At 41.0% G+C, this 12,761-nt stretch overlaps 1 protein-coding gene across 1 annotated transcript; it reads left to right on the plus strand.

The window, feature by feature from the left end:
- The first annotated feature begins 764 nt into the window (after positions 1-764).
- gpt (glutamic--pyruvic transaminase) lies at positions 765-12,734 on the plus strand. Its single transcript, XM_005809846.3, has 12 exons — positions 765-881; positions 1,059-1,263; positions 6,232-6,321; positions 6,468-6,576; positions 6,723-6,856; positions 8,118-8,361; positions 8,539-8,618; positions 8,839-8,975; positions 9,755-9,929; positions 11,602-11,757; positions 11,839-11,951; positions 12,180-12,734. Exons 2-12 carry the CDS (start codon positions 1,117-1,119, stop codon positions 12,268-12,270), a joined length of 1,476 nt encoding a protein of 491 aa, XP_005809903.1. The 5' UTR covers positions 765-881; positions 1,059-1,116; the 3' UTR covers positions 12,271-12,734.
- Positions 12,735-12,761: the final 27 nt, after the last annotated feature.

A 12,761-nucleotide genomic window follows, 5' to 3' on the forward strand; every position in this document is an offset into this window, starting at 1 on the left:
CTGTTATCTCGCCGGAAAAGCTGGTCAGAGTGTCATTTATTGACTTCTTTCTTTCAATTCATTTCTATTAGAATCCATTCTGTTAAAAAGAACGGAAAGCGTGGCCTTATTGTGGAGGCATCCTAACCAGATGACCAAATCACCTCATGTGACTCAGTGTAGATAATGTAACTCTAGAGAGCCATCTGTAGCACATTAAGGCTGCTGGCTGATGGAACTTAAAATCAGCTGTTTTTTTATTTAAAAAGTATAGATTTTATTTTTATCTGTTAAATAATGTATATTTCTTTTATTATATATATATAAAAAAAGCAACTGCCATGCAAATGTATTCAAATGAAGCAAATGGACGATGCATTCAAATCATTGTTCGGAATAAGCTGCTCCACCTTTCATTAAAATACACAGGCTGTCCTTAAATGTCACCCCTGTATTCACGACACCAAATGTTCTAGGTTACCGAACAACGCAGCAAAGCGTTCACCCTGCATGTGAAAATGATGTTTTTCTGTAGCAGATCTCATGCCGCGTTCAATGCGCTGGGACGGCATGGAGACGTTGAAACGGAAAGCCTTCGTCCTTGTTCGGGTGACTTAAAAACAACTTATGTTGTAAGCATCGGTGTTTGTCCGCGGGCGTGGATATATAACTTGCTTCTTTTTCCTTGACTTTGTCAACGTTACGTCTGTAAAGTTAGATTTTCCTAAAGCCCTTTGGACGCACCATTGGCAGGCTCCGTTCAGAAACTGAAGGGAGGAAAGTCCAGCCAACCCGCGGACGGAGGCGTGGCGGTCCGGTTGGGAATATGAGCACCGGGAGGCTCCGAAGTCTCTCCAAGAGTCCGAGCTGACTTGAACTTTGTTTTCCCCGCAGAGCAGCTGGTAACAAAAGATAATTTTCTTTTTATCTCTTCCTCTGCAGCGACCGATAATTTTATCTCCTCTTCTGCTGCGACCGACTTCTGTTAAATTGTTGATAACTTTCATTTGTTCTTCTTCTTCTTCTTCTTCTTCTTCTACTTCTAAAAAAAAAAAAAAAAAAAAAAAAAACAATTTTAGAAAAAGCCTTCCAGTTTGAGGCACTGGCAGAAAGCGGGCTGAGCACAAAGCAGCCAGGATGTCCCAGCAGGCAGTGAACGGGGTGTCGTGTCGGGGGAAGGTGCTGACCGTGGAGAACATGAACCCCAACGTGAAGCGGGTGGAGTACGCGGTCCGCGGCCCCATCGTCCAGCGGGCGGTGCAGATAGAGAAGGAGCTCCGAGAGGTAAACTGACAACAGAGCCGAAGTGTCCGACAGAAACAAAGGAAACCCACTATAAAAGTGGGTTTCATTTACATAATGCAGCGTTTGAGTGTTTTTATAATGCTCAGGCTTTTCTACAACTGACTGCCTCTTACACACCTGTTGGGAATTCCACCTTCACATGTGAAGATATTATCCAGCATGGTTTCCATCAACCAACCACTCACTCACTCACTCACTCACTCACTCACTCACAGTGATAAAATATGCACTTTCAGTGCAGTGTTTTACCAAAAATAATTATATATATAAAAAGCTTTTCTTCGGTTGCGCAGACGAAAAAAAAAAAAAAAAGTAATGGAAAACGCTGCAGCAGTGGAGAGACTTCTGAGTGACTCGATGTACATTCTGATGTATTGCAGGTCTGTTTTTTTTACTTACTAATTGATTATTATAGCATTAGAGATTATGCTGTCAATACGGAAACTAAGCAGTGACAATAATGATCTTCTTAACAACTTTTAACCCTTACACATCTGTTTATTTAATTATTTAACTGTTTTTTTTCTGTGTATATTTGCAACTTGTGAAATTAGAGAAAGCCATAACATGTTTTTATCCAGAGTAATGGTCCTACATGCACTTGGAAAATCACCTTACTTCAGTTTTTATGAATGATCTCTCTCCTTTGGACCAAGCAATGCTTTTTTTCCCCTTATTTCTTCCTTCTGGGTTTGACTGGAATGATGGTGGTTGTGTGGGCTGTAAGTACGGAAGGCAAAAAGTGCCACCTATCCGAGAAATTGTTATATAATTTTACAATTATACATATATAGTAATATAATTGTACAATTCTAGAATTATTTTTACAAGACATAAAAAATAAATAAATAAATAATATCCCCACATAATTGTTCAACTTGAAATAAAGTTTGATATTCAAAGTGTAGTTTTCCAAATGTAAAAAACTATGTATATAATTGTTTCTCTAACAGTAACTATTACTATAGACCAATCATCTTGACTGGAGCAGCACTATAAAGCTGACAGATGAAATCAATTTCATAATGTACCGGAGCATTTGACCATGAAATAACTATTTTAATAGTGGCATAGTTCATCTGTTTTTTCACATTTAAATAATGACATGTCATATTTTACTTATGAATGTGTATTTTTTTAAAATCCCTTTTCACTAAGTAGTAACATATTTCTTTGTAGTGTTCTGTTTCATTTATGTACAAAATCGTGGCACTTCCTACCCTCCATAGTATGCTGGTGTGCCCATGGTGGTGTTAACGGATAGGACTGACGTCATTATATGTCTGTTTGCACGTTTGTTTTGTTTTTTTTTGGTGGAAAAAATAATGACACGTATAATCTGCATGAAACATATCAGCCTGTTATTTTTGCTTGATTTTATTTAGCACTTGCCTCATTTTACTGCAGTTCCACAGAAGACAAGTAAACACATCTGAAAGAGGAATTTAAAGTAAAACTGCAACTAAAAAACAATGAAACATACAAACATATATAGTTGGCTGTCTTATGCCTTTTAAGCGATGTCACCAGAGTCACGTTGGTGTGAAAACTTGTTTTGTGTGGACCTCCCATCCTTATTTACAACCAAAAAGCATAACAAATAGAAAAAAAAACATGATGACGGCTTGTTGTGGCAAAGTACCTCTCAGTTGAGTTAGATTGAATTTACAGACGTTTGGCTTGTAGCTTTAAATAAAAAACAACTTCTGAAGATCGTGGACAAACATAACAAACCATAATGTCCATGTTCTGTTCCATATCTGATTAAAATGTGAAAACCTATCATTCGTTTTTTAGACAGTTTAGTTTTTGCCGATTTCCTCTGCGATTAGCGACAGGACTGGGACAGCAGGTCGTTTTTTTCCCCTGTTGTGTTTTGTTTATATTACATTCCAACAGGGACGTTATTGATCTACTGGAGGAAAGATAAGCAGGTTAAAAGTGATTGTGTTTTTTACACGCCTTCTCTCTCTCCTCTTTCTTGAGACACATGATCAGCTGTAGTGGACAGCTCTGACTGGCCTTGAGTGCATTTAGCTCTCCTTTTGTCTGAGTTGCCTGCAGGATTCCGAGGACGTGTATATTGTAGAGCTTTGTTACATAAGATGAGCATTCTCTGTCCTCTTTTGTGTCTTTGGGCTGACCCACTCAGAAGAAAGAGCCTGCTGGGGCCCTCTGGGCTCTGGAGGTTCAAAACAAGCAGCTCTGATGAAAGTGTTGCGCTTCTCGGCTGTCCACTTGTTTTTCTATGCTCATAACTGGGACGAATCATGTCCCGCACAGCTGACAAAATAATTACCTCAGAAGCAAAGTGGGTTGTGTCAGATATCTTAAAATCTAAATCTAAAGCGTTTTTTTTTGTTTGTTTTTTGTTTTCCAGAGGGGTCGGAGGGTTTGTATTGCAGCAGTCGGATTTGCTTCCTGTCAGATCTGCTACTGGAACACTTTTACCGGTGGCTCAGCAGATTGAATGCATTTGTGCTGATGACCCTTATAAATCCTTACGCAGACATCTGGCATGACACTGATGAGCTGATTCAGGCTTGGATCTCAGCTTCTGGCAAGTCTGGTGTTTTCTGCCACAATAGCTGGGTGTCATCCAAGCAGGAGCATGGGAAACGTAAACTTTTCTGGTATCCGTACGACTCCACACGTCTCTGTTTTCATTTCTTTGAGTGACCTGATGCCTAATTCCGCTTCATTTCATTACCATCTTAATGATTGCATTGTCCTTGGAGAATCACATGAGAAAATTAGCAATGCGTATTTTCCAGTTTGCATACGCAAGTCTAGTTTCTCTTTGAGAACTAGTTTTACGTCATGCCTTGGAAAAGTATTCGGAGCTCTTGGAGCGTTACACCACGTTGCCACAAATGTTGCAAAGTTTTGGACTATTTGCAAAATGCAAATAAATTTTGCATTTTGATGGCAACATCATGGTGTGTGGATGTTTTTTTTTTACAGGAGGTTCTGGGAGGAAACCTGATCAAGGTTGAGGTTTACCTCTCTGCAGGACAATGATAATAAAAGTGGAATGGCTCAGACCAAAGTGTAAAAGTTTAGACTGAAATCCTACGAAGAAAGCAAAGCTTGAAAACTGATGTGAACAAATGCTCTTCATTCAATCTGACAGAGCTCCAGCTGTTTTGGAAAGATAAATAAACAGTAGAAATTTTATAAGAATTTTATTTTTATTCATATGCATGGAACACTTTATATATATATATATTTGGTTAAAAACACGTTAGGCTTTACACTTCAACCAATTCTGAAGAAATCCAAATAAAGTACGCAGCGGTTTGTGGTTGTAAAAGGACAAAATGTGAAAAAAAGGAAGGGGGTTGTGAATACTTCTGCAAGGAAGAAAAAGGTTTCTGTTCGTGAGCTCTACTCTGTCCTCTGGGCCACTTGGTCTGGCTGTGCTGGTCAGGCCTGTGTAGTCAGTGCCTGGTGCTGACTGAGCAGGAGAGCGCAGGAAGTAACCGGCTCGGAGAACAACCAGACACTTTGTTGATAGAGACTAAAAAGCAAACGAGGTGCACCCAGCTACTTAGATCTGATTTGGTGTGAAGCTAGCCTTGCCATAGTTTTTTTTTTTTTTTTTTTTTTAAAAAGATAAAAGAAAACATTATTTGGTGAGGAAGATTCTCTGTGATCACAGAATCCTTTCAAAAAGAGCCAAACACTTTTTCTTTTCTTTTCTTTTTTCTAAACTTTGCATGACCTGGACATGAACTGACAACATTGCATGTATTTCAAGTCCTGTACTCTACACCCGGCTGGAGCTGGACTTGTGTAAACATCCATGATGATCAAAGTTCTTCTGACCGCCTGATTGACTTCGAACGTTTCTGATTGACACTCTGACCTTTTTGGTCCGGTTACCATAAAGTGTGCTGTCGGTTTGATTTGGTTGACGTCATCTGAGAAACGGCAGCAGCTGCAGCGTGCCGGAACCAGCAAACAGACCCTGAGTTTGGGCGTGTCGTTTAAGTCAAAGAGACGAAGAGAGCCGGTGTGCTGATGAATAGAAGATGGCCAGAGGAAGCGAAGAAAAGACAGAAGCCTGTCTTGTGATTAGATTAAGCCAGCATGTCTTGGTGAACATGCAACCCACCAACTGTGGGTGGATTGTGTTTTTGTAAGACTCAGCAGTCATTTAACACACATCAAACCAGACTGTAAAGTATAAGAGGGGGCGTTCTAATGGGGGAGCGACGGGTCGATGCAGGTTGAAAATAAGCTGTGCCTTTTATTTTGTTTTTATTTTTATTTTATTTTGTGCACCACTAGCATTTTATTTGTGCATAATTACGATAGAAAAAACATAAATTTTACAAATAAAAAGTGTGGTGGGCTTTTGTCATGAGCTCTCCTGATTCAGTCTTTTGTAGGACCACCAACTGCAATTTAATGTATCAGGTTACATTAAATTGCAGTTGCAAAACTTTTGGACTTTGTCTCCACCAGCTTTTCACATGATACTAAAAAAGTCCCCCATTCTTCTTTGAACAACTCCCTGAGTCCAGATTGGACGAAGAGCACCTGTGAAGTCTGTTTTTTAAATCCTGGCGTAAATTCCCAGTTAGATTAAGATATGGATTTTAACTGGGCCATTTTACTGCATGAACATGCTTTGATCTAGTCCATGCTGTCGTAACCGTGGCTCGTTTAGGGCTGAAGTCCTGTCGGAAGGTTAGACAAACACAGCTTGCTAGCTTTGTGTTAGCATGTCACATGAAGCTTCAATAAAATGCAATAAGGTTTCTCAATGTAATGTGGCAAAAGGAAGAAAAAGTTCTAATGGTGTCAAAACTTTTCCAAGCCACTCAGTCATAACAAGTACAAGTATGAATACAGTACAAGTTTCTACAGATTTGAATTTTGCATCCACAAAGGTCCGCCTCATTAATTTGACTTTTACACTTTCTGGTTTTGTTGCTGCAGGGTGTGAAGAAACCTTTCACAGAAGTCATCAAGGCGAACATAGGCGATGCCCAAGCTATGGGTCAGAGACCAATCACATTTTTCAGACAGGTTAGACTCACTGGCTGGATTCATCCTCTAATTGTTTGCTGTGTTTGCACTTTGGCTGATAATGTGGAGCGCTCATTGACGGACAAAAAAAACAACATTTGTTGCAAAGCCCGGAGCTAAACCACATATCCTCATCTCTCTCTCAGGTGTTGGTTCTTTGTTCTTACCCGGAGCTTTTGGAAGACAACAAGTTTCCAGAGGACGCCAAGAAGAGAGCTCGGCGTATTCTCGACGCCTGCGGGGGTCACAGTATAGGTCAGACAACTCCCCGCCCACCCCTGTGCTCCGTCCAGTCGGTCACGTCTTCGAGCTGCTCTGTACCGTCACAGTCAGTCTCTGTGTGTTAAACAGTGTCAGCTTATCTGTGCAGAACTTTCAAAGTTCACTCTGCTGTCCTGCAGGGGCCTACAGCGCCAGCCAGGGAATCGAGTGCATTCGGCAGGATGTGGCACGTTACATCGAGAGGAGAGACGGCGGCATCCCCTCCAATCCCGACAACATCTACCTCTCCACCGGGGCCAGCGATGCTATTGTGGTATCTGTCACGCCTTTGACACCTCCTCCTTCACAGACTGGTGGCATGCTGCGGAGCTGACTTAATAGACGTATTGTTCCTCTAATCCTGCGAAAGCGACACGGATTTCACAGAACTGGCATACATTGAACGCCTGTTAATTATATATTTACAGAGCTGTACTTTGCACATCTTCGACTTTAATCCACACACAGACCTTTATCACCCTCACTTTTATGTAACCATTTCACACAGCTGAGTAACTTTAAGATATAATCTAGCACAAAGAGATAACAACCAGCCCATGCAGAAATAAACACTGGCATATCTGGCGCAGAGTGTTCAGGCAGCGGTGTCAGGTTTTAAATTATTTCACTGACTCAAACACCCCTAGGATGGTATGCAGGGTGTCCACATGTCCTTAAAAGGTCTTAAATTCATGTTTACAATTATCTTAATTATGTTAATCACTATTTAAATCTTGTATATTCTACATCGTTTTTCCTCTCACAGAACATTTCTGTCAGGCATAAGTTTGAGTCTCGTGCCTCATTGTGTTCTGTGACTCAATGCGGTTGATGCTGCCGATGACTAGCTGCTAATAGGCCCTTGCTAACTAGCTAACCTTTTGGTGACTATCATAGATAAGTGCAAATTTATTTCCAGTCACTTCTGTAGCCGACCCGTACGAGGCTCGGTGGATTCTGTGCAAAAAAACCCTAACTTTTAAGCTTGCAGCTATGGCAGCTGTAGAGAGCCATTCAGTGTTAAAAGCACATAGTGACTACCAAAAACTACAAACAGACTGCAGAAATTTTATAATATATGCTGCTATTATTGTAATACAGCAGGATTCCCCAAACATTTCTTTATATTTATAGTTTTTTGGGGGGTGGCTTCAATTTCATCCAAAGTGGCATCAGAAAGTCTTGAAAAGCCTCACATTTGACTTGTTGAAATCTGCAGATATTCTGGTATTTTCTGGTGCTGCAACTCCTCTCTACATTCTGAATAGTGAAAGTTTTTGGTGTGGGCCATAGGGCTCACCATCCAGGGTAGCATGAATAGCTGGGGCACCACTGGCAAAAATCTCAAACACAATTTGAAATGTATAAAGGCTTTATTGTATTTGTGAAATCTTTGGAAAATTGTTTCGGGTTTGAACAGCCGTAGATCGACATGAGCTTCTCAGTGTCTACACCGACTCCAGGTTCCTTCATAAATGATCTGCTTGTAATGGCATCCAAAATCAAGTCGGTAAAACACTTCTCCAAAATCTCAGACCATTCTGAAGCTGCTGGTGTGCGGCGAGGGTCGAGACCGCACCGGGGTGATGATCTCAATCCCTCAGTACCCTCTGTACTCGGCCGCCCTGGCGGACCTGGCCGCTGTGCAGATCAACTACTATCTGGACGAGGACAACTGTTGGAGTCTGAACGTGGCAGAGCTCAAGAGAGCGCTAAATGAAGCCAAGCAGCACTGCAAGCCCCGCGTGCTCTGCATCATCAACCCCGGGAACCCCACAGGTACATATACACAGAACCCTGCACATTTACTGGCAGAAAACTTTGTTTTGCATATACTTATTTTGTGAAGAAAAAAAATACATCTATCTGGCAATAGAAATATTCCAAACATCTTAATTCACTCTTCTACTGTCTTTACTCTAAACGTAATGTTCTGGGTTTTTTTTTTAATTTTAGGTCAAGTGCAGAGCAGACAGTGTATTGAGGATGTGATCCAATTCGCTAAAGAGGAACATCTCTTCCTCATGGCCGATGAGGTAAAAGAAAAAAAGTTTAATTCATCTAAAAGCACAAACAAAGTTTTAAATGATCTCAACTGTTAGGTGGAAAATCAAGGAGCTCAGCATCGATTTAGAGGAAAGACATTTATTTTCTGCCTATATCTGGGCCCCATTCACGCATCTGTATTAATTTATTTCCAGTTCATTTAATTCCTGTGTAAACAGAGTTTGTTCTGAAACCATTTTCCTCTGTCAGGTCTACCAGGATAACGTGTACGCTGAGGGCTGCAAGTTTCACTCCTTCAAAAAGGTTCTGTTTGAGATGGGACCGGAGTATTCCAGCACCGTGGAGATGGCCTCCTTCCACTCCACCTCTAAGTGCTACATGGGAGAGTAAGCGACAACATTTATGAATTATTATACGTAGGAATTCTCTAGCTTTTCTGTCTTTATAGTCAGGGTTCGTTCAGATGCTTGAAATCCTTGAAAATGCTTGGTGTTTTCAAGGTTTTAAATTCATTTCTGTATATGAAATGAATCTTGAATATTAAACACTCCAAAGTGTTTAACATTCTAGCTGTACCGTTTTGTAATAAAGTGCAATCTAATGTTTTATTAAATGCCTAAATGTATTTGGTTATCAGCAGTTAGCTGCTGCTGAAACCAGAGATTTTTACACACTTAGAAAAAAGATAACAGGCAAAAATTTTCTCAGACTGAACGTTTCTTGTTTTAGGTTGTTTTTATTTGCTAAATGCCAAAAACAAAATTAGCAAAAATATTTTGTACTTTACATTTGAATAGTTCCTATTCACATTGCCTCAACGACCTATTGATCTGTGTAATTGAAATAAAGGTTGGCTTATATTTTGGACGTTAAACCTAAAATTGGGTTATCTTTTTTGTTAAATTTGCATTTTCTTTTCAGACCTGTCTGGTGTATAGTGTCTGTGTGATAGAGAGACATTTCCAAACAAAATCTTTTTATATTTTAGTTTTCCTTGTCCCTGCTGTAGAGTACTATCTCCAGTATTGCTGTGCTTGGTGCATCCTCTGTTGTTCTTGTTGTTAGACGTATTCCTGCTGGTCTACAGGTGGTGGAGTGATTCCTCCACGCAGATGTGTCGTGTAGTCATCCTCGTGTTTGCCTTCTCTCTGTTTGCCTCCATGAGGTGTGGGTTCCGTGGCGGCTACATGGAGGTGATCAACATGGACCCGGAGGTGAAGGCCCAGCTCACCAAACTGGTGTCGGTGCGTCTGTGCCCCCCCGTTCCGGGACAGGCCCTCCTGGACCTGGTGGTGAACCCCCCACAGCCCGATGAACCGTCCTACACTTTGTTTACGAAGGTGAAAAAAAAAAAACAAAGTCTCCTAGTCACACGTTGCACACCCGGATGCAGCAGCAAACATTTCAGCAAACACATTTCACTTATGTAAATACGCACAAGAACTGACGGGTATAATCTGCGCACACAAAGCTTGCATTGAGTGAGCTGAAGTCTTTACAAGGCAGTAATCGGCTTCGTTGTGCGGGAGTTTTGCTTCTTGCTGTTGGTTTCAAGCAGCAGCCTGAGCTTTGCAAAGTGGATTATGTGCAGCACATTATATAATGTACAGTGTAGTAATGATGCTAACCTGTTCCTGCTGAACTCACACAGGCGGAGGGGTTGTTCACAGTGAGAGGAAGTCATTCATTATGTGGCCATTGCTGAGTTCACTGGCAACGTGACTCAGACTGGAGGGATTTTTTGTGCTAGCATTGAAATCCTGCATATTTCAGCAATTTTCCAAGAGGGAAACAGTATATTTATGACTCTGCATTTAAAAACCTCTGCATTTCTCTGCTTCCTCTTACAATAAAGCAAAAAAGGAGAAGAAAACATGCTTTGCACATTTCAGCTGGGCTTGAGAGCTGTTAAATCATTGAGGACAGTCGTGCCATATTTTCTGTAGACATATGACTGCTGCAGGAAGAGTTAAAGTTAAACCAAGTGTAGTTTTTATTGTGAAGACTGTGGAAGAGCTGTTCATACTTTTACAGAGAGAAATGTTGGAACTTTGTTGCTCTTTGGTATTCAGAATCATTAATTGGTAACATACGGTTACAGTATTGGTGTAAAGTGAAAACATATTTCTCCCTAGCAAAGTTATATGACTTAAGGGCCAACAATCACCAGCGTTCACTCAGTGGGGGAATGATGCCACCAAGTGACCCGATTAAAGTATCGTGGCCAGACAGTCAGTCAGTAATTTCTCTTAAAAAGAAAAAAAAAACACTTTCTGTTTTTGTTCCTTGTTGAATAACACCGAAGACTAACTTGCGTTTTTCACAGTGGCAGAAATGTTTAAATATTTTCAGTACATTTTCTTAAGGTACAATTATGCTACCCACTGTATTTCTGGTGATTTTAGTGATAGACCAACACAAATAATATTATGAGGTTGAATCTGGTTTTAAACATTTGGAAAAAATAAAAATCTGAAAATTGTGGTGAGCATTTCTATTCAGCCTCTGATCCATTCTGCCTGCACACAGAGACTAAACCATTGGCCCGTTCTTCCTTATGAAACATCTCTAGCCTGTTCAGTTTTGAAAGAGGGCATCTGCAAACTTCTCTTTTTAAGTCTTGCCAGAAATTGTCAATTTGCAAAACAGTGCATGAGTCTGAAATGGGAAGGATTGTTTTTATTTTCAGGGATCAAGTGGAGCAATTTAAAATAGGTTTTATTTTCATGTTAGAGTGGCTCAGTGGATTAACATACATTGATGGCACAAAGCAAACTGGAACAGCACCGTTTTGATGGAAAAACTCAAAGATCTCCTGACTTTATCCAACCGAGCATCTGTGAAACCTTCAGAACAAACGACTCTGATCCACCGAGTTTCAGCCTCACATTTTACAGGATCTATTACAGCCAGCGAGATGCCAGCGCAGAATAGTTATTGTGGGAAAAGATGGATTCAGTTTCAGGTCATCGGTTAACTCCTACTCATTCTTCCCGGTTGCTTCCCTTCCAGGAGCGGACAGCAGTGCTGGCCACGCTGGCAGAGAAGGCCAGGCTGACGGAGGAGATCTTCAACGAAGTACCAGGGATCACCTGCAATCCGGTGCAGGGTGCCATGTACACCTTCCCCCGCATCACTCTCCCACAGAAAGCCATCGACAAGGCCAAGGTCTGCTCTTACATTCCCCTGGTTGACTGGTGACCCAACGCCAACATGTTAGCAGTCATGCATGTGTGTGCTTACCTGCAGGCGGAAGGCAAAGTCCCGGACATGTTTTACTGTATGAAGCTGCTGGAGGAGGAGGGAATCTGCTTGGTGCCAGGAAGTGGCTTCGGTCAGAAAGATGGAACCTTCCACTTCAGGTTTGCACTTCATGTTAATATTACAGAAGTATTCAGACAGCTTGAACGTTTTTCCCATTTTGTCTTGTTACAACCACAAACTTCAGTGTATTTCATGGTTTTGTACATCATAGCTCAACATAAATTAGAGCATAATTACAAAAATCACGAAAAACTCTGCTGCGCATCACAAACACATTCCTTCAACATCTGCACTATTTATAGGTTTTTGTTCTCTCCTCCATCCAGGATGACCATCTTACCTCCTACCGAGAAGCTGAAGGTGGTGCTGCAGAAGATCCGTGACTTCCACTTGCGATTTACCAACGAGTTTTCCTAACGTTCCCCCCTCACCTTTTCCGCTGCTGTTCATGAACCAACGCATCAAGTGCCAGTATCTCAAGTGCCTTTGAGTGAATGAGGCAGCAGCTCTACAGTACCCGGCCAGAACCTCAAAAACCTTTGATGTTTTGTTAAACAGAGACTTTTCTATGAACACCATATGAAGATGTTTTAAACATCTGTACATGAAGCACTTTTTAGCACCACACAGCCAGAACTATCTGGATTATGTTTGATCTTTGAGCCATAGTTACAGAAGCATCCCCCCCCACCCTCCCCTGGAAAATGTTTTGATGCTTAATGATTATGTCTTAATTTAATATGTTAGGTGAATACAGGATTAACATGAAGCTCCATAATCAAGATCAGGGTACAGTCTGAGTGTTTTTAAGCTAGTTTCAAGATGCAGCCATTTGTGATGATGTTTAAAACCGTGATTTTTAAAATGTGATTCTTTCCTGAGCTGTATGCACTTCCAGTCTCTTCATT

The sequence above is a fragment of the Xiphophorus maculatus genome, chromosome 21 (genome assembly GCF_002775205.1).
Source record: "Xiphophorus maculatus strain JP 163 A chromosome 21, X_maculatus-5.0-male, whole genome shotgun sequence".
Lineage (NCBI taxonomy): Eukaryota > Metazoa > Chordata > Actinopteri > Cyprinodontiformes > Poeciliidae > Xiphophorus > Xiphophorus maculatus.